The following is a 22,137-nucleotide window of genomic DNA, read 5'->3' on the forward strand; positions in this document are numbered from 1 at the left end:
TGTTCTTGCTCTTTTTGCAAAGTGGGAAGCGGCTGCACTTCCCATGCTCACACTCATGAAGTTGCTTCTGCTGAGAGCGCAAACACTCTGTGCCCGCTGCTCAACCCCCCCGCCACCACTCACCCTCCCTGCTTTGCTCTGTGCATTTACAGGTCAATTCATAACAGGAATCTGCAGAGGATGTGGAGCTCGAACCTGCTCTGAGTTATGGTGATGCACATCTGGGGTAACCTCCTGACTGCAGCGAAGCTGCTCCAGATTTATGCCAGGTAATTGAAAGCAGGATTTGACCGAGGCTCTGGAAAGGTGTCTGCTGAATCCTGTGTCAGGCACTGGAGGGACCAGAGCCCTTCACACGCACAGCCCTCAGTTGCCCTTGTCCTGCAGGAAACACTCTGCAGAACCACTCTAACACCACTCCTGTGACCTGGGCAGAGCCCTCACCCCAGGAGCCAGCTTTACAGCCAGCACTTCCCCACTGCTAGTGAAGATGCTCTTTTGCCAGGATCGATAAATCTGTTGCTTTAACTCTCTGAATATGGCAGAACAAATTTTCTCACCTCCCTCCACCCATAATCTGAGATACTTCAGTGACCCGCCAAGCGACAGACACGAAAACACAGTCATGAGCCTTGTTCTGCAGTCACGAGCTTAGGCAGCGGCAAGTCACCTGTGCAAGGATATGATTTACGTGTCTATGACACCTGCACAGGTACCACACTGTCCTCTCGCACAAGTGCACCCGTCAGAGCCAGGGTGTAGGGACTCACCCTCGGCTTTGCCTCAATGTTCTCCCTCAGGAGCCACTCCTCGTTCAGGGTGTACCTGGCCTTCCCTGTAATGGCGTCGATGGAGCCTTTGTTAATCTGCTGTTTGATTGCACAGATGAGCAGGAAGAAGGGCTCACCGACTGTCTCCTGGGGAAAAGAGAGAAGACTGAGTGAGCAAATGGAGCTGATGGTGATGACTCCTTCCAGCAGTGGCGGGGGGACAGGCTGTGCACGGACACTGATGGTGCCTCCGCACACTGGGAATAGGACCGGTCCAGCGCAGGCGCTGGGAACCCGTCGGCCCCTCAGCTCCCCCCAGCATCTCTCTGAGGCTGCTCAGAAGTTTTCAGACTTGTGGCAACGTGACAGCACCGACGGGGAAGAGGAGACAACAGACAACGTCAGCCGCAGGCTGTTTTCTGGGAGGGTGAACTGTGATTGTCACATCAACATGCCCCATCCAACTGCTGTGGCACGTCCTGCAGGGCAGTGGGTTGGCACCCGCTGCCTCGTGGGCAGAGTGCTCGGTACAGCTCAGGAGGGGGCACAAGCGTAGCTGTGTGGAGCAGGGATGTGCATGCACGGCGCTCAGCAAACACAAATGTGCATTAATTTACATGTGAAATTACACGGGAACCTCAGGGAGAATCTGGCATACGCCGGTACAGAGATGTTTCTTGCAATCATCTGACAGGACACAGACTGCACAAGGTACTGCACTCAGCAGGACAAGGATGAGGCTGACGTGCACAAAATCCAAGCCTGCAGAGATACTTGGGTGCCCAGCTTTGTCATGGAGATACCGGCAGAAACCCTCTTTGCACTCCCTTGTCTGCCACCAAAATCCATGGAAGTGAGCCCAGTGCGTGTGCCTGTGGCCCTGGGAACTGGTGTTGATACTTCTCATACCGCAGCAGAGCCCCGATCACAGCAAGGCAGAAAGGATCAGGGTCAACAAGCTGTTCCCATGCGACAGCAAGCAAACACACCATTTAACTCCTTACATTCATCAAACTTCATCTTACAGGAGAGAGGTGAATTGTGACACTGCTGCAAGGAAAACAAAAACAGAACAGGGACCCGCTATTTGTGATGCAGTTCAGATACATGGTTTAATGCCAGATTTCTGATCCACTTCTGTCTGCTATGGTGATGTGCAAGTAAAACACAAGGTATATTCTTAAGAAACTTCTTGGTACTGGAGTACATCCCATTCTCCCCAGTGTTCATGTCCAATTTCCTTCCAACGAGGCAAGTGCAAATTATTGCACATTTATGTACTTTCTGAGCATCCCTGCACAAGCATTGCTGCCATCTGAAATCCTACTCAAGACAACAGATACCGAATGATTTTGGTATTTCTCAGCTAGGAGCTGCTAAATCCTGTTCAATCTGCTTCTTAATTAAGACAGTGATTCTTTTATTCTAATTGCCCTATAATTGCTAAAGCAATTAGTTGGATGTCAATTTGGATGCGGCTGCATTCGGCGCAGTAAGCCCCTGGCAGTGCAGTAGGTGGGCACACACCATCTGTGCCAACAGGGCACCCGCTTCGTTTTCTGAGGGCAACTTCTTTTACTACCACAGGGAAGCTCCTTGGGGTTTAATGACTTCTTGCAATGCCCCTGAGCACACAGCATGAAATGGGCGCAGCAGCAGAGCTGCCAGTGCTGCTAACAGGAAGGCATGGCTTCCAGAGAGCACAGAAAGATGTGAAGTCATGGGGATGAGGAGGAGATAAGGAGTGGAGATAGTGTCAGAAGACATACAGAAGAGTTAGTTTCTGACAGAAAGGCACGAGACAACAAGCAAGGAGATGACACTGGCATCCCCAAAGGGACATCCCCAGGCTGCGATACCTGCCTTCCCCATCGTGTGAACGGGGAGCCCTGCCAAGCTGACCCTACACAAGAAGTGCTGACAGATCCCAGTGATGGCCTTGCTACCAACAGGAACGCTGTTTCTGTCGCATGTGTGCGAGCACGCAGCAGGGACGAACCCAAGACTGAACTCAGCGCCGGGTTTTGGAGTCTGCCCTATCCCAGCCGTGGGAAGCTCCAGCCCCGGCCACAACTCCAGCCGCAGAGAGATGTGAGGGGGCTGCCAACAGCTACGCAGCTGCCTCCAAAAACATTATCCTGCTGATACAGGAGCTCTTCATGGCTTGAAACCAGCACAGGCTGCTCTGGTCGGGTAAAGCTGTGCGGGATGGGGCAGCTCGAGTGCGCAGGACCCACACAACGTGCAGGAGCAGGAGCAGCCCTGGCCTGGCCACGCGGGAAATGACAGTGCTCCACTGGCAAGATACTATTTCTGCTTGGCTTTTTGGCTTTCAGGCTCAGGAACTGTGGGATGTTATGGAAATGTGCAACAGTGCTAATCAGACAGCAAATTTCAAAGAGGGGAAAGAAGGGCTGGCAGGCAGGGACTACAGATAAAATGGCAAACTTGGAAACCTCCAGCATTGTTCGGAAAACTCATCTGGAAATGAATCAAAACTGTCTTTGGATTTGGCTGGTTGAGAAAAAGGAAGTTTAACTAGAAGAGATCAGTGCTGATTCAGGACAAAAAAATACTTAAAAAAACACAGTCTGGGGCCTTTTTTCCTCCTATTGTGAATGTATTTTAATGAGACTTCATTTTCATTTTTGACTGAACTGTTATGGGCTCTTAAAGCTACCCAGGGCACTGAAATAACTTTGCAGTAATGGAAAGCACAGTTCAGGCTGGCATCACTTGAACTGTTTCATGCACATGAGCGTGGGAGGGCTTGGGTTTTATATGCTTGGGAAAAAAAAGAGTTTAGAGCACAGGCTGGATTCACATGTTGCTGCCCTATTAACAAGGCTGACAAGTCATCAGAGATGTCCTCCCAGGAACACGTTACAGCCATTTCCAAAGTGTCTTGGTGAGGCTGGGGTGGGAAAAGCACAGAGAACAGCTGCTTATCCCAAATGCTTGCTAATTTTGGGATTATTATCTATGTGCATTCTGTGAAGAACCAAGCCTCAGCTCCATCCCACACGCGAAACTTTGGGAAGCTTGGACCCAGACCTGAATTCCAGGACGTTAATTTTCCTTCAGTTCCCAGTCCCCTGATCCTGTTAGGAACCAGGCACAGTGGTGTCACGGTATCTCATGGGGAAGGCTTTTTTTTCCAGCATTTTCCACCAAAGCTGTAGCAGCAAGTAGAGACATGGACTGTTCTATCTACAGTTCTCACTTCTACAGAAACAGGGGTCTGCATCGACCATGCAAAGGCTGCAAGTTTCCTCTGACTTCAGCCCCAAGCAGCCTCCTGCTAGTTCTTCATCACGTCTCCTGCCCACACTGAGCCAAAGCTCCCTGTCAGAGTGGTGACTCCATCGCCTTCAGGTGCCCTCCACAAGTTCAGACCACGAGTGACTGTGGCCTGCAACTCCTTCCCAGCTGAAGACAGCTCCTTCAAATCATTCTCCCCGAAACACAAATGGACGGACTGTTAGGAAGAGCATTAATACGAAACAAATGTTTCGAGCATGTAGCGTTGACTTACAAGGGAAAATACAAGCACTTGGAATTTTTCCACTGCACAATGGCAGGGACCTTTGCAGCAGCTGTTTCAAATAGAGGTTGTGATTAATGGGGATAATTCAGGAATGAAAACCAGACCCATCATCACACGTCTGACAGGCCAGTGCTACAGGCAGGCGGGCAGCCTCTCTTTTTAACCAAGAAATGCCTCTCTGAAGGCAAGAGAGTTTGATCCAGAGGAACGCAAGGCACATGGGAGGCACTTGACTATCACTAATACTTAAATCACAGCTCTGAGCTGAAACCATCCAGTGTACAAGGAGGTGCCCAGGGAGGCCAGAGCTCCTCACCACCTCTGAGCTGCACAGCGTGCCCAAGCCTAGGGCCCGCACAGTAGGACTCAACTTTTTCCTCTTTTTTTTGTCTTTCCTTTTCCCTGAGAAAGCCTTCTTGCACAATGTCCATTTTTAGCACACTGGAGTTGGATCAGATGCCTCACATGTGGTCTCCACTCTCCAGAAGGAGAGATCAGCACTTTTTTTTTTTTTCTCCAATGGTTTAACTACAGGCAGAAAAACTGAAGATTAAAAAAAACCCTCACTAATTCACTCTTTTCTGCTCTTACAGGCTGGGCAGTCGTGCTGCATTGGCACAGCCATCCTCATTTGCTCCTGGAACTCTTCTTTCATTATTCTGGCTAATTATGTGAGCTAAAATGAAAGATTATGAACTACAAAACCACAGGCTTTAGGACAAAAAGTGATCATGAGCTGGGATCAGAAGACATTATGATATGTATGAGGACAATATAGTATTGCTTCTGTGGCTATAGCAAACAGTTTGGGAAAAGAGATTTTTCAAAGGCTTTTTCAAGGCTCTCCCCTGTGGGTATAATGGGGTGTCCTCCAATTAACTGCCATGGAATCAATTAAGTTATTGCTCAATTCTTCTGGGAAATTCCAACCAGAACTGGCAAACACTGGAGATAAAGCACTGAGCAGATGGACTGCTGATGTGCTCTGAGATGACAAATATATTCGTTTTTGTTACTGTCGGAAGACAGTCAGGCTTCTGGGACAGACATCCCCTTCTCTCGCTAAGATCCGCCTAGCTAGTGCGGAACACCAGGACATCTCCTGCGTGAGAAGCCTCATATACCAACGGGCAACAGGACGGAGCAGCCCCGGCCCCATCCCTCCTGACAATGCTGAATGGGCTGTCAGCCAACAGTACGGCTGCAGGAGCTGGGCAGAGAAAACAACAAATAATTGGAACGGTTTCCAAAACCTCATCCCATTCTGGTTACTTTTCAACTCCCTGCGGCTCACTTCTCAAGCATGGCGAAAACGTTGCTTCGTGCTCTGGTCTTAGCAAAGGCCACTGCAAAGTCTGGTCTCACCAAATCCCCAGGCAGAAGGGAAGAAGCAACTGAACTTAAGGTTGCTTTTCCACACTTGAACCTTCAATACACTGGAGTTTGTCAACAAGTAATGACCATTCAAGTGGCAATGTTTGCCACTTGAGGTCTTTAGGTCCTCAGCTGCCTCACACACCCCTCACTACCACTGCACACAGTGCTGAGCTCACACCCACAGCAGCAGTGATCTGGATCTCTTACTCTGAGATAGCTGTACATGCAAATGGACATCCAGTTGGTGAGCATCTTCTCCACCACAGATTCTGTTCTCCTCAGCATCAGCTTGGGGTTTTTGGAAGCTGAAGCATCTATTAGATCCACCAAGAGGTCCTTCATGATGCTGGTGTAATACTCCAGTTTCCCATGCAACGCAATAGTAAGCAGGGAGGCCAGGTTACATCTGAAACACAGAATTGTGTATACCTCAAGCACCAATCCAACAAGACTAAACTGCTGACTGGCTTAAAAAAAACCCAAAACACAAAGGCAGTATTCCAGGCAACTTGCATGAGCCTTCTCAATGGTGTCAAAACTTCAGACCCTCTTTCAGTGCTGCAGGATCTTGGCTCAGCTCCCACCCTCTTACTGGTAAACCAAGTGTTCAGGGATACCTTCAGGAGCGAGTTGCTCATTGTACCTTTTGGTGCTTTTAAGGATAAGGGAGGTTTATGGCCTTCTGCTTCTAATAGAAACACGGGAGGCAAGTGTAACTCAACCTTCAACTGAAATGCACACTCCAGCCATGGGCTGGATTGCTCACTGGTTAGGCACAAATCAGTCTCCTCCAGCTGCCAGATCTTTTGTCCTGAAGCTCATACCTGTCTCTAACAGCAAAGTCCTTCTGTTGCTCGAGAGCATGGACAAACACGATGAGGAAGTGCTTGTTGTTGAGTAAGGTGGAGAACAGCGAGATTCCTTCTTCCATATTGGGTCTACAGTTTTCAGGGATCTAAAGAAAAAATGAGAAAGCAGAGTGAGAAAACCCCTGGTTGTTGTTTTCCTCCAGCTTTTACCCATCCTGACCGCAAAGGTGTCCCTGTTGAAGGCGGAGGTGCTGAGCTGAAGACCCTTTAGTCCCTCTGCTTGGCACAAGCCAGCAGCTTGCTTTCCTGGAGAGGGCACAACTGTGTGTGATATACGGCTGTACCAGAAGCAGCTTGCCCAGGGGCTTTGCCAGTGGCAGTGTCCATTCCTCTCTGCTCACCACTTGTGAGGCTACCTGGAGCACTGCGGCCAGTTTTGGACTCCCTACTACGACATGGATGTTGGCAAAGTGGAGCAAGTGCAGCTGGGGCTGCTAAAACAATTAGTGGCTGTACAAGGAGAGGTGCAGAGGGCTGCGTTTGGTCAGCCTTAAGGAGAAGTTCTAATGAGAGATCTTACTGCAGTCTTCAGCTGCCCCATGGGAGGGCAGAGAAGACAGAGCCAGGCTCTTCTCTGCTGGCACAGTACTAGGACGAGAGGGAAGGGACAGCAGATGGAGTATTGGACACTGATTAAATATAAGGAAGGAAGTTTTCACCTTTAAGGTGGTTGGACACTGGAACAGGGCCCCAAGAGGTTGCAGAACTTCCATACTTGAATACATCTGACACAGCTGGACAAGGCCCTCAGCAACCTCATCTACCTGGAGCTGCTTTAAGCAGATCTCCCTTCCAACCTAAGTGACTCTCTGATCCTTCAATTCCTACTTCTTGACCACATGAAGCCCAGCTCTGGGACACCAGCAGCTTTCACCAAGTTCCTGCTCGGGAAGAATCTCATTTATGATGAACTGTGCATGGGACTGAGGTGACACACAGTACGATACACCCAGGAAGAAAAGACCACAGTGGAGCTGGGGAGGATCTCAGGACAATGCTCCTCCATGCGAGAGCAGATCCACAGAGATGCCTTCTCCAAACAGCCAAAGCTGATCTGATGCTGGTATGTGTTAATTGTTTTGAGTGATCAAGCATCCCCCATGCACCACAAGAAGACACCCAGCATTGTCAACACATGCGAGTACAGTTAGCAACCACTCGAAAGCATTTGTTTTGTTAGTGGGTTACTCACTTTCCATTCCCCCACCAGGAGTGGATGAGTTTCCTGGACCTGGGAGCCCACCTGGGAGCTGAGCTGCTGGGACGGCAGGATGTAGCACTCCTCGTAGAGTGAGGAACACTGCAACCAAGCACAGCGTTAGGGGAGGGCGCTGCACCTGGCTGGGGACGTCCTCGCTTGCCGTGCACCGCAAGGGAACAAGACAGAGACATGTCATTGGAACTGAAGACCACCCATTCTGCACTGGTATGGTTTACAAAGCCTTTAAACACTTCGCAAGAGCCTCTTGAATGAGCAAACACCACAAGAGTGGGGGGAGGCAGATGTCTGTGCAGACACGAGGCTGTTATGGTAGGGAGACTGCAAATAGACTAATTTGACAGCTAGAAAAACCCCAGAAGAGAAAGCATTATAGAAGACTTTAGTCAAAATAGAGGAGTTCTGGGTGTTTTAACATATGTAACTTTTGAAACAGATGGGAAAAATGTTTAAATCTCTAACATTTGTAGAGACTTAACATTCATAGCAGCCTGAGTCTTGAAGACTCCAGTGTGCAGATATGTAGAGATTGGATAACTGAAAAACCTGAGTAATAACTCCTAATGAAACACTCTGCAGTCATAAATCATCATCTCACTCCTCACCACTGAAATGCAACTGCCTCGGGGGTGAAATACAGCCGCTGTTAAGGGCGCGCAGCGACGCAGCTGAGCAGCCTGTGACAGGAATTATGGCACCGGCGCGTCTGGTGCAGTCCCGGAGGAGGACTCTGGGTAGACAGACTGGGACTGGGCGCCCATGGGGCACCTACTGGGAGCACCATGCACCCAGCCTTTGACAGAGAGGAGAGACAGGGAGACAGGGGCATTCAACGAGCCCCTGAGGACCGGCAAAGCAGCTGGGAATGCTCGGTGGCACGCTGCAGGGAATAAACAGCCCCCTCTCCCCGAATGCCAATGGCGGATACACCCTTCAGCCTCAACTGAACAGAGTGGGGCGATGCTGGAGCCCCTGGGGAGAAAGGGGAGTCCCTAGTCCCTTCTGTTCATGCCACAGAGGGTGTCCAACAGCATCCAGTGCGTTAGCCAGAGCCACCGCCAGGCTCCCACCATGTGTGAGCATCACACTCAGGAGGTGTGGCTCCACTTTTGATGTTAATTGAGGCTGAAATACGTGACAACTAAATATACAACAGTGGAATTATTTTATTACACAGTAATAACCCTTTAGCAGAGGGGAAGCAGGGCCCTGATCTGGTTAGGAAGGACCTGGGAGCGATCAGGTGCCAGTGAAACGTGGTACTGCCTTACTTTGGGGAAGAATGTCCGGGTGACAAAGTGCTTGTACTCCAGGAATGGGATCCCCTGGCTGCGGTTTAACTCCTTGGTCAGGTCTGTCATGTCTGTCTGCAGCTCTGCAAAACCTTAACACAAAGAGACCCGCAGATGGTGAGAGCTCAGGAAACGCCAACAGCTGAGGCAGCAGCAGGCTGGCACTGAGATATGTGGCACATCTCAGCTCTGCCTCCTCCAGCCTTTCCCTCAAGTGGGCTGCAGCGGGTTTTCTCAGCGAGCAGCAGATCAGTGTCAGGGTTTAACCATCAGAACTCCACAGCACGTCCCGCAGCACTAACAGAGGGAACATCAACCCTGCCTGCAGGAGCGCAGCCCACCCGCTGCTCCTGGAGGACCCCAGCCTGCGCTGCAGCCACATACCGCGGGAACAGAGGCAGATGCTGGGTGGCTTCTCCCACTGCTCTAGCAGGAGCGTGCTGCAATTTCTGTTGCACCCAACCATAAAGCACACCAATTAGTGTGGCCTTCAAGCGACCCTCTGACATGGCCAAGGGCCGTTAACCCCAAGACAGGGAAACAAGTGGCTTGCCCAAGTCAGGCAGCAAGACAGCAGCAGTGTCACATTTCCAGCCTCTGAGCCTCATTCACAAACCCTGCTGAAGCTCAAAGGCAATGACGGAAATTCTCCTATAAATAATTCTATAAACTTCTACTGAGTAGAAGGTGAACGGCTTCTAGCTGCTATTCCGACATCTCCCTCCCAGTTCTGGCTCCTCCTTGGTGCCCAGCATGGTGACTTACCTTTGCGGATTTCCTCCCGGATCTGCGACTCCATCTCCTCCATCTGGAGCAGGGTTTTCTGCCAGTAGCGCTCGGCTCTGCGGCTCTTTGTGCAAAACACAAAGAGAGCTGGAAAAGAGGAAGGGAGCAAGCCTGTTGGAGTAGGGCTTAGGAGCAGCTGCAGCTAGGATCAGAGTGGTCCTCTGGTGACATGGGTGCAGAAAGCTAAACCCAGTGTTGGTTTAACACCTACAAGACTGGTATCTGATCAGGCAGTGGTCGATTATCTGTAAATAAGTAAAACCAGCTGGAATTTAATGATCATGCTGTAGCTGTCATCTTCAGTTTAGGTCTGGGCTGTCTGCATTCAGCTCAACTGTATATTAATGTATTCCAGCTGATTAATGAATACAGATTTTAAGATGTTTACCACCTGTATTACAGCGTTCATGTCTGACAGTCTTCCCGTGCCACCAGAAATATGTTTCTAATGATGGGTGATGCATTTAATAAATAGTGTGCATTATAACCTGTATTAAAAAGAAATTAAATCCTATTAGAAACACCTCATTTGCTGTGAACTGGCAGGTTTCCTGCTGCACAGTCATTCTGGGCACCCGATGAGGAGCTGCCCTAGCCAGAGGACACAGGTGTGTTGCACAGCTCCCAGTGAGCTGGGCAAACTGTTGTGTCTGCTCCAGGTCTGCAGCTACAGATGCTAGCTCTGTTCTTCATACTCTTTGCCAGGTGCCTGTCACTGGCTGTTAGTGATGACAGGACCTTGGGTTAGGTGGACCTTTGGGATGGTCTGGGACAGTCATGCCTGTGAGTGAGCCCTGCTCCTGTCAGTACGAGTCCAAGACCAGTTTCTCACACCCTTCTTTATTTTGTATTATCATAGCTACTAAGTGTTTGGGGGAAAAGGGTAAGTTTATAAATATCACAGGCTCAAGTAACAGAGTTGAGCTATGGATTCAGCCAGCAAATGCTCCATGCTGCAGGAAGCTTTGATTCTGGGTACTGGATTGATCCATACAAAGAAGGGTGATACTTGCTGCACCCAGACCAGTTTCAGATGCCGCACAACTGCAGCACTCAGAGGTTTCTTAACATGTGAGTGAGCCATCTTCACCCCTGCACATGCAAAGAGAAAAAACCTCAGCACAGCCTAGAAACTCATTGGTCTGTTCCCTTACCTACAACAGAGAGGACCAGCAGGATGCTGCAGATGACAATGGAGACGATGATTGCGGTCTCTCCTCCCCCAAGGTGCAGCATTGCAATTGTGTAGTTGAACTTTCCAACTTGGATCTAGAGAGGGAGAGGGAGGGAGGGAGGAAAAGCAGGAGCTGAGCAGCACGTTGCCAAGCAGCTCAAGGTTGAGCAAGGAGGGACCAGGGGCCAGTGCTCAGCAGACCTTCGCCTATCCTAAGGCCACCACAGGGACCCATGTCACAGCCTCACTGTACCCACCCCAGAACACAAGACAACCCCTTCTTAGGGAGCTCACCGTACCATATAGGGCTGCCTAGACTACTTTTACTAGAAAACCACTTCCACTAATCATCTGACTTTGTTATGCCTCTGAAAGGCTTTTGATCTCCTCCAAAACCAGAACTGCTGCCACTCAGGAGAAGGAGGGAAAAGAAACTTTCAAGTCTTTGAAATACAAGTAAGGGAAAGTTTGGGTTTGTTTTTTTTTTATTTTACTTTTCATACAAAGTAAGGGAATAAAAATAAATAATAATAGGACCAGAGATGAGTAACGATCTTGTGGCTAAAGCAGTGGACTGGGTGTCAGGAAGTGCTGGCTCTGCTCCCAACTCATACTTCTTGTGACACCAAGCACAAACCCCTTGAGCTTAGTCCTTTGGTCTCCTGATCAGCAGAAGGGAGGAGGCCAACACACACCACAGGCAGGCTGCTAGGTTTATTTGGTGCTGTTTATAAATGGCTCTTTAGGCCCCTGGGATGAAAGGGTGCAACAGCATCATCTGATAAGGAAAACTCATGACCACGCAAGTCTTTCGCTTCTGGAAATGTGAGTTTCGCTTCTCTCAAGGAATGAGAAGCAAGAAAAATTTGAGAAAAAAAACCCCAAACTGAAATGAGGTCGGGAGGAGATGGAATCATCTTATGATTACATCTATGTCATGGAGCACCTCCAGGAAAGGTGCACTGTCATTAAAGTCAGCTCTCAGCAGCTGGGACAAAGTTCTGCCACAGCAGAGCCTTCCCACCACATCCATGCATCAGGCACTGTGTGGCACACAGCTCCATACCTGCCAGAAATCCCAGCCCTTGCTGTTGGGAGCGCTGGTGAGGGCACCAGTGCTGCCAGCCAAAGGCATCCAGACAAGGCTGGAGCTTTGCCCAGAGCTGCTGCCTCCATGGGCAAGAGAGGAAGGACTGTCCCGTGTGGGCAATGCCAGCTGCCAGCACCCAGAGTCAGGGGAACCTCCAGCACCTCCAACCACCAGTGCTGGACACGTGGCCTGGCTCCCACGGCTCCAAGCCCCAACGTGCCCTTGTACCAGCCCCAGATGGGCTCTGGCACTGGCAGTTTCTGGGGTGGTGCCTCCAGCAAACCCAGATGAAAACTAAGCTCCAGCTCACCTACAGCACTCCCAGAAGAGCTGCTTGAAAGTGACCTCCAAAACACAGGGAGGCTCAGGAGCCTCATCTTCATCATCAGCTCCTTCTCTCTACAGACAGCTCCTGCTGCCCTGTACAACTTGCTAACATGGACCTTCACAGAACCTGCATACCCAAAGTCACGGTCAGAATTCAGATCAACACTGGGACACATTTTAAAGGGCTGTTTTCCTGTGTTCTGACCACTGCAGATGTGAGCTCTACCATCTAAACAAGAACAGACTGGGCAGCCACAGCAACAGGCATCTCAGCTCCGCAGAAGAGAGAATTCGCATCAGCAGGTGAGGCCTCTGCGGCCCCTGGCAGACCTGGTAGGGACCCCTGTGCTGTGCTATCAAAGCTGCTGCAAGTGTTATAAAGGCAGCTGTTGCTATGAAGGGGTCAGCAGGAGATAACTCCAACCATGTATAAAGATTTGATACGTGTGCACAGACGTGAATATGAGTTGATTGTTCAGCAGCACTCTCACTGCTGGTACACTCTTAAGAGCTATGTGATACTTTAGGGCTGGGTATCATCCTCCTGCTTCCTAAGGACCTACTAGGGCATTGCCTGGAATGTTTTATGTCAAACCAAGACTAAAAAATTCATAAATTCCTTTTCTTCCCCAAAGGGATTTTCCTGTTTCTCAGTTCTAACTAAAAACAAAATTACCCTATTTAAAATTTCCATTAAAACGACTTGGGAAATTCTGTTACTTCTGCATTTCCATGTTCCCAGTTTGCAACAGAATTTCATACACCACGGCCTGTAATCAGTAAACTGGACGAGCCTGTCAGTGAACTGGTGGTGCATTTTCATGCCATTCTTCCAAGCAGCACAAGCCCACAGACTCTGCAACTCCCTCACAGCCTTCCACCTCCTCCTCCCTGCCATGGCGCAGGCTCCCACCCATTCACGGTTAAACATGGAGGGGGATGCAGGGACTCAGACCATGGAGATAGAGGCATTTTCTCTCGAGATATGAAGAGCGAAAGTCCCATCCCTGCGTGGCAATGGGCTGCAGATGACATGAGGGAAACTGAGGGCAAGAAGAGTGTCCAGCCCTCTGTGGAAAGGACACTAACGAAGCGTTGTGAATTTTGCAGACACAAAGAGGAACAAGAGCCCTGAACACTGAACTCTTCACAGTGACAAATGGCAGCCTGTGGGAAGCAACACAAAACCTTCCAGCCCTGCGCACTCTTCCTGCCCTCCCCAGCCACACACAGGGACCCATCTCCAGCGGTTTACTGCAGCTTGGTGAGGGTAGACCCTCACACCCACTTGTAGCCCCTGGGCTGGCTGTAGGAGGCCAGCGGAATGAAAACTGCATGGAAATCCCCAAATGTGTCTCATGAGGGGCAGAAAGACAATTACAGCAAGTGACAAACCCTCATGTGCCTGGGAGCTCACAGCACCTTATACAAGAGCTGACAAAATCCCCCCAGCTCACAGCCCAGCTCCTCACTGACAGCTGCCGGTGCCCACGATCCGGAGCGGGCAGCTCCTCTCCATGACTCAGGGCAGCCTCAGCACCGACTGCTCCTGCATCCTGCCAGCAAGCCACCAGCCAAGGTGCTCTGTTCACCTTCCAAGGGAGCAGCATCCTGCCCGTGCCACACCAGGTTTGCACAGGGACCTCTGTGCCCATGGCCAGAGTGCTCCTGGGACTCACCGTCACCGGTAACTGTCTGTCCGAGGTGCTCAGTGACTCATTGACAGAGCAGTGGATGACTTTGTCCGAAACAATCTGGATCTCACATGAGATAAGGCCAATCTTCACTTGGTACTCATTGCTTTCCAGGCCCAGGCTGTCAGGCTCTTTCTAATGACATAAATAGAATCAGGATGTCAGTCTTTAGAGCAGCAGTCACAATTGCAATGGATTTTCCTGCCTTACTTTCTGCATTCTGTGCTGTTTTTCAGACCTGGGAGGACTCTCCATCACCAAGGACATTTTTCCAGCCCTCCACAGGAAACCCAGAACTGGGCCATTCCCCATTTTCCTGTTTCCCGTTCCTCACTCAGCATGGGGCACAGGACAAGCAAGCCCCTCATGGAACCTGGAAAAATGTGCTTTTGATTTGCTCTGCTATGCACCGAAGATAAGGATCTAAGCGCCCACCTGGGAGAGGGGAAGGATGTTCAGAGGAGATAGCCAGGGCATGTGTCTGCAGAGCCTGAGAACGGGGGAGTGAGTTTCTGAAGCACGTTGCAAGCAGTGAGGATATCCTGCAGTGAACAATGGCCTTTGAATTACTGTTGCACATTGTCCAAGCCACTCAATTGCTGTACCCTGACTTCCTTGTTAACTGAGCTGAATTCAGTAGCCAAAAGAGAAGAATGCATGACCTGTTTCTGCAAAAATAAATACCTATTGTCAGGACCTTCTGGAGCACCTGCCTGATTTCAGACCAGTGCATTATCATTCTCTTTCATACATCCAGTATTTTATTTAGCCCCTTGCTACTACATCCTCCAAAGGCAGCGCTCTGCCACCATGCCTCAAAGGGCATCCTCAGGTCAGGCTGCATCTCCTGGTGAAGAGATGCAGGTGCAGTGGACTGAGCAAGAACCGCTGGCTCCTGCATCATTCCTGCCTCTCCCGTCCTCATCCATCCCCTGTCTCTCTCCTGCCTGTGTGGACAGTCACAGTGCTGGTACTTGGAACTGAAGAGCTTCCCAGTGGGGAGCATGCAACACCCCGAAAGAAGCAGAGCTGTCAATGCCACGCTCTTACATGTATAACCAGGGTTAAGGGCTCGCCAGGATGGTGCTTGATCCACTTCTCCTTCTTGGCTGTGAAGAACTGGGGGTCAGCATAATACTCCAGGCTGAACTTGCTGATGTGCAAGGCCTCCTCGGGGTACATCTCCTCATCCAGAGCTGGACGGTCGTCTGTGTAGAGGCGACCATTGAGATAGAAATCGACGGGTGCAGGCTTGCTCCCCACAGTGACGTTGGAGGCAGCAGGAGAGGGGCAGGTGATGATGGTGTCGGTGTGAACCTTGCAGCTCTGACAGCAAGAGAGAGCACACACGTCAACCCCAACATCCTGAGTGCTCCGACCTAGCCCTGCTCCTAGCCCGGTCTGTAGTAGGTGCTAAGGCCTCAGCTTCACACCCTGGTTACTGGGCAATACCCAGTGGGGACACCCACCGTTGGCTCTCTGCCAATGCCTCGGACCACCATGGACACGTTCTGGATCAGTTCAAAGCCTCTTCCTTCAAGGGTGATGATCCTGCCCCCACTTTGAGGAGAAGAGAAGAAAGAGAGGGTCACTGCAGAGGACAACCCAGCAGCGAGGTGCAGTGGCTGGGTCTCCCTGCTGTCATTTTCCCAGGGATGTTTCCCAGCTGCTTGAACAGAAAAAGTAACCCAGCAGCCAAAGCCTTCTTCCTACTCACAGCAAGCATCCACACTGCTACCAATACATCAGGGAAGGAAGGAGGAGCAGTGGCTGCTGTGGTGGAAAGCGAGGACCTCTTCCAGCAGCAGAAAGCTGACCCCTCACTCCCACTCCCCAGAGGACCAGCCTGCCTCTGCCTGCAGGGATACACAGCAGGCTGCCCAGGCCACCGATAGTGTAAGAGGTTAATCTCCAACCCCTCAAAGCAAGGGGCAGGAGATACTCCCTCACAGTCCCCACAGTGATCTGCAGAGAACTGTAAATCCTGGAGAGGGAAGAGCCCCCTTTAAGGTTGACAGGGATCCTGCATCTCCCAGACACTTCTGATTTAGATCAAAATATGAAAGTTGTTTTGTGTTTTGGATCTGCTGCCTGGGTAATGTGAAACATGGGTTTCTCAATGTGCAGTCAATTAATGACAGTGACGAGAGGACCCTGATGTTCTGCTAGGCAGGGCAAGGGGTGGAGAACTGGCACTGTGTGTCTGTCTGCTGTGGACAGCAGAAACTACAATCTGGATTTACCTTCCCCTTCCTCTGCATCACATCTGATCTGTTCAGAGCATCTGTCAGGGAACAGTCAGGACTTACAAATGCTATTATCTGAAGACCACTCCAGACACAGTGACTTTGGGCTCAAGGTTCTCTGAAATCTGTGGGTATTACTACACACTTGTGATCCAAGTTTCTAGTTAAGAGCCTGTCACATCTGCAGACTAGTTTACAATTTCTGTTCTGTTTTAAACTTTGCTTACACGGATTATTTTAGCAGCATGGTAAGATAAACCAGATCTAGCTAAATTTTTACACAAGTTAATGACCCCTCATGCTCACCAGCCCAGCAAGGCACCAGAGCAGTTGGGCTACATGAGCCACCAAGTAGTCTGACAAGAGAGACTGCTGCCATGTTCCCAGTGGAATGAAATTTTGCTGTAAATACTAAGAAAGCAGACCAAGGTGACAGAGAAATACCCTGGTGGTTTCCTTTGTGAATGTGGGCAGTGACATTCTTCTATTGTCTCTGTGTTCAGATACCGCTTCCACCACTCAGCACAGTTCGCAAGCCTGCAAGGACCTGAGGTTGGCTGAGTCACTGCTGTGCCTTGTCATTAAATTCCCCACAGCCCATATCTTTGGCGCTGCACTTGGGAATGCTGAGACACAGCTTTGCTCCAAGGGGATCAGACCATCAGAGCCCTGAGCGTGCTGCTTTCGCCATGGTCCTGCAGGCACAGGCTCTGGGCTCTTGGGTTTCTTGGTCAGCCCTGGGTTTCTGAGGCTGCACAGCCAAGGAAGGTGGGATTTCACCACAGTATCCAAAGGAACAGGAGCCTGAGAGCTCCACAGAGAGACATGAAATTAAAAGCAACACGCTTTAAAAATGAAATACCATGACCGGGGAAAGCTGAAATCCAAAATTACAAAATCACAAGCTGAGATACAAATCTCAGCTTATCCTCCAACAGTTTTACTGCCAAGAAAAATCCTCAGGGTCTCATACAGCCCCACCTGAACCCCCTTAAAGCACCCACCAGGCTTGCACAGTGCAGTTACCATGTCCTAAATGCACTGAAATGAGCTATGGACAGCCCTGGTGTGTGAGATCTCTTCTGCTCCTGCTGGGGCACACTGAAGCACCCTGAGAGCACTCTGTTGTGCCCTTTTGTACCTGTCTGCAAGTTACAGACAGGTACAAGGGCTGAGGAGGCCCCTTTCTGCCTACAGGACCCTCTCCTGCCAGCCTGGAACTGACCCTCTCTTTTGCAGGTAGATGCAGATATGTGCCAGCTCTGAAATGGAAGTCATGATGTTACAACAGTGTGGCATGGGGCCCCGGTACCATACCCTGCCTCCTGGCTGTGCTTCAGGGTCTTCTGACATGGGGTTTGCTCAGGATCTACTCTGCATCTGGATGGCTTGAAGCGCAGGCAGGGCGAGCCTGCGCTGCCTGCACCAGCCTACACCAGAGCACTCCAGTTAGCTCTGGTCTTTGATGGGAGAGCACTGTTTGCTTTTCAATCAGCAAAAATTAAGGGGCTGATCTCAACAAAGGTCACAAAGGAAAAACTCAAATCCTGGCAGCTCGGCTGTCTGCCGGGAGAGGCACCTCACCTGATCTGGCTCTTCTTGGGGTTGATGTCTGATATAATTGGGTTCTTCTCATACTTGAAGGTGATGTTGTAGCTGGCACAAGACTTGTTCTCGAACTGAACGCAGATTCGCACGGCCGTGGTGAGCTCCGCCGAGGGCATGGTGCAGGTGATGGTGCTGGCATTGCGGCTGTGCGGGGAAAGCCGGGTAAGCTGCAGGGAGCCAGGGCAAGCAGAGCACGGGAGCCCGGACCCATGGACCTGAGCACCCTCTCAGGAGCAAGGCAGATGGCAGACACGGGCAAAAAGCAGTTCCCAGTCACACGCCAACCCCCTGTTAACTACATTGCTTACTAACAAGCAATCTCAGCCTTTATCACCCCCGGCTCCCAGACTGAGTTCCCATCCAGCCAAAGGGAAAGAGCACATTCCTAATTCTACCCACTAACAAGAGAGGAACATACAGGAGAAGAGGTTTCTTCACTGCTCCAGGGACACCAGCCTGATGGGTGCTGGAAATGGAGGCGGCAGCCGAGTGGGCTGGTGGGGATGCTGCACTGGCTCCAAGGCTTAGCAGCAGCATGCAGTGGTGCCCCTGTGCCCTCACCAAACCCCCAGCTCTTCCTGACCTCCTGGGGGACAATGCCACCCTTCGTAACACTTTGGCTCTTGTCACTAGATTAGTGCGAGCCCCCAGACCTGGTCTCACCTGAGGTCAGTGCACTGCCTGGAGGTATTGACGAGGACATGGAGCTCGGAGCCGACATCCAGCCTGCTGCCTCTGATGGTCACTCTGGTTCCTCCTGCCTTTGGGCCATTCAGGGGAGCTATAGACTGCACCACGGGAAGCTAAAAACAAAGGGGACATCTGATTTCTAGCCTGGCAAATTCACAGCTGGATACTCCACACTGCACATGGGAATTGCTTCAGTAAATTTAAGTATCCAGTACTGTCAGGCTCTAATACAGCAGCACAGCAAAAGTTTTTGCTGGCAGGGTTTCAGAAGAAGGGGAGAAGTACAAGTGCTGAGGAGTAAGATCATGTAAAACCTCTGTGACTGTCTGCGGTCCCCAAATTCTGGCAATGAATGAGACATGAGCCCAACAGATCCTACCAGTCCCTCGAGATTTCCAATGGAAGGTCCAGAGATAGCGACAGCTCAGCAAAAGGAAATTTCTCACTCATTCCAGATCCCACCATCTCTGCCCTTCCAGATCCATTTCTTCCTGAATATGAAGATAATGTTAAAGCCCCACTGCATGATGGCCTTGAGATCTGTGAAAACAGCCACCTGGGTCTAGATAATTGAATATCAAACTCCTGCTTAAGGAAGCTTCAAATCTGAATCTCTTGAGGTGACAGGAAGTTACTTTGCCTCTTGCCATTTTCAGCAGAAATTAGCATGTGTGTTATCTGCATTTGCAGCCCCTGCAAATCTTCCTGAGATTCATGAGCTGGAGGCTTTGATAACTAATGCAGCGCTAAGCCCTCGCATTGGCTACACCACACGCCCCAGGAGAGTCTGCTGGGCAACTGTCCTGCTCGGGTGTGAGCAGGACACTGAGGGCAGAGCAAATAGTTATGTCAAGGCCCTTCCATAAGGCAGTTGGTAATTCCCTGTTGAACACCGCAAGGCACAGGCTGGGGCTGGCTGGAGCTGCTCCCCTCCTCCCCACTGCAGCCACCGAGCAAAATCACAGCAGCGGACTGAGGAGGGATAAGCTGCTCCACTTCGCCTGGTGCAGATGCCCTTTCCTGTTAATCCCAGCCACAAACATCCTCATTAATAGATACTCTTGCCCTTGTCCTACACTTAGACCGCTTTACTCCTCTACAGCCATTTCCTCTGTTGTTTCTGATCATTACCCATTTCCACAGGATTCATTTTGTTAATTTGTATTTCTGAGTGTCTGCAGGCAGCTGTCTCCTGCCCTTGGCCCCTAACCTGTGTATTCAAATGTGCGCTTACAACATCAGCAGAGAGGATTATTCACGTTCCCCAAAGCCCTTCAGCTCTTCCCTTTGGCAAGAACCAGGACTACTGCTCTCTGAGCACTGCCAGCACCGACTGCCTCCAGCGCCACTTTGGCAAATTCAGCTCATCCATAGCCTGCTATAATGTCCTGGAAAGGTCTGTTGACCATGTTTCCCCTCTCCTCCTCAGCAGAATTACAGCTGAATTCTGTCTTCTAGATACATCTAATGGGGACCTTGAAAGCCGTAGCACACAAGCAATATTTGGTATTTCACAAAGGACCTTCTTTGCAAGGGCAGTTCTAAAAGTCTTTTAAATCAGCTAAATTGCTATCAGTGATCAAGCTCAGGTCTCAGCGAGGCCAGCCTTGCATGGCGTAGTCTACTCCATCTTTACGCCACCATATGCGAGAGGAGAATCAAGAGAACTAAAGAGCGTTGCTTAGTTTGTAACAGGGGTGGGAGCCACTTTTGGTGTGGAACACACCATCAGCTACACATTGTGCAGCTTCACTCCCAACACACATGGGCACAAAGCAGGGCACTCTCCCTCCTCTGCTCCAATCTTTGCTGACATACACAGACACAAGACAGCTTTGTGCTGTGCCACCCCAGCAGAAAATGGCTCCTCACTCCCAGGAGGACAGCCTTCTCCTTCAGCCTGCCAGGAGCTGCCAGCACAGAGCTGTCACAGACTCGGTTTCAGTTCAGGAACTGGCTTTTGCTCCTGTCGCTTTGCTTATCACTGCTGCTTCTACAGGTGCTTCCTGAGAGGGCTTTTCCTTGCACGAAGAAAGCCGGTGAAGGAGTGCCCAGCCCCTTCCCACTCTCGGAGCCTTTCTTCTCTTTATCAACCAGACAATTGCCCAGCAACGAGTGATGTGCCCAGTCAGCACACGCCCTTGTGACAACACACCAGAGACCCCAAACCCAAGGTCTGTCACCAGGCTGTACCCCCCAGCACCTTGCTCCAGACTGCTGGATCACCAAGACATTTTGGATGTGAACATGGGCACCTGGAAATGATGGGAATAGATCCCAGAGCCAACATCCTCCTGGTAGCTCCAGCTGAGCGGGGCCTGGTGGTGCCCTCCTGGCTCTGCCATGGTGCTGGGCTGTGCCCTGGAGCCTGCACTGGCTGCACGCTCTGCAAACCTCCCTCCATACCCACTCTGGGATCCATTACAGGGTGGGGGATTACACTCCATGATCCTGCCCTAAATTCCTCACTATGGCCACCAGGAATCAAATGTCATTTCCTGGGGCTCGAGCCTTCTTTCAATCCATCAGACTGCAACAGGGTCTTTTCTTCCCCAGCTAAATCAACAGCAGAAGAACAAAGGCCCTGAGTAACCAGCATGCCCTCGGCACCCAGCCTGTCGTGTTCACCCTGGATGCACAGGGCTGCCCGTCAATAGTGTCTAGTCAGAGAGGAAGGTACTTGTAGGGAAAGAGAGGAAATGCATTGATTTCTTTGAGGTTTATAGAGATGAAAGTTATCTTTGTGAGATGGTACAAGTGCAAAGCTATAAAAGGCTTTTCTTTGTATAATGACATGGGGTTAGCTCAAGTCTAATCCCTACATATTATTCCCATGCGAAAAATAAGACAATCTCTACAGCAAAATATATCAGTTCTAAATAGCATGAGTCCATGTGTGAGTCCATGGTATATAACTTACACAGCACAAAGAGACTTGGAAAGCCTTAAATAATCTCACAGGTTGTAATGGCACTTTAACAAAGGACAAGGAAGAAAAATTAGCTCCTTTTGATAGCAGGAGACATGGTGGCACAGCCAGGATGAGGGAGAAACCTCTGCAGGAACCAAGATGGGGTTGAGGTTGTGCCTGACGACACCCTGGCTGCAGTCCTGCCTGGATGTTCCAGACCTTGCCCAGGTAATCATGGGTGAGGAGGCACGTCTGCTGCTCCTCGAGGACCCTGACATGTTTGTCGTAGATCCTCCTTCAAAGCCAGCTGGGGGTGCAGGGGCTGCGGGCTTGTTTTGAGGGGTGCAGGAATCACCAAAGAAACATCCTGGAGGCAGCTACTCACCACGTAGGAGTATCGCTCCCTGGACTTCCCTTCCCGGCTCACGTTCACTGTCACCACATCCGAAAACGCCTCCTGCGCCTCTCCAGTCACGCACACGATCCTGCGGATGGGGAAGGGGAGGCTGGCAGTGCTGCTGGTGGCACAGGGGCTGC

At 50.6% G+C, this 22,137-nt stretch overlaps 1 protein-coding gene across 1 annotated transcript in view; it reads right to left on the bottom strand.

Moving 5' to 3' along the window:
* Window positions 1-22,137, bottom strand: part of PLXND1 (plexin D1) — a 78,182-nt gene that overhangs the window by 13,294 nt on the left and 42,751 nt on the right. Inside the window, exons 14-26 of the mRNA XM_030500739.1 lie at window positions 21,986-22,085; window positions 18,663-18,802; window positions 17,976-18,143; window positions 15,615-15,705; window positions 15,196-15,471; window positions 14,131-14,280; window positions 11,015-11,129; window positions 9,840-9,947; window positions 9,054-9,166; window positions 7,756-7,863; window positions 6,519-6,649; window positions 5,902-6,100; window positions 771-917 (exon numbers count right to left, since the gene is read on the bottom strand). Coding sequence (XP_030356599.1) covers window positions 771-917; window positions 5,902-6,100; window positions 6,519-6,649; window positions 7,756-7,863; window positions 9,054-9,166; window positions 9,840-9,947; window positions 11,015-11,129; window positions 14,131-14,280; window positions 15,196-15,471; window positions 15,615-15,705; window positions 17,976-18,143; window positions 18,663-18,802; window positions 21,986-22,085 — 1,846 coding nt within the window. The remainder of the gene's footprint in view (window positions 1-770; window positions 918-5,901; window positions 6,101-6,518; window positions 6,650-7,755; window positions 7,864-9,053; window positions 9,167-9,839; window positions 9,948-11,014; window positions 11,130-14,130; window positions 14,281-15,195; window positions 15,472-15,614; window positions 15,706-17,975; window positions 18,144-18,662; window positions 18,803-21,985; window positions 22,086-22,137) is intronic.

The sequence above is a fragment of the Strigops habroptila genome, chromosome 11 (genome assembly GCF_004027225.2).
Source record: "Strigops habroptila isolate Jane chromosome 11, bStrHab1.2.pri, whole genome shotgun sequence".
NCBI lineage: Eukaryota > Metazoa > Chordata > Aves > Psittaciformes > Psittacidae > Strigops > Strigops habroptila.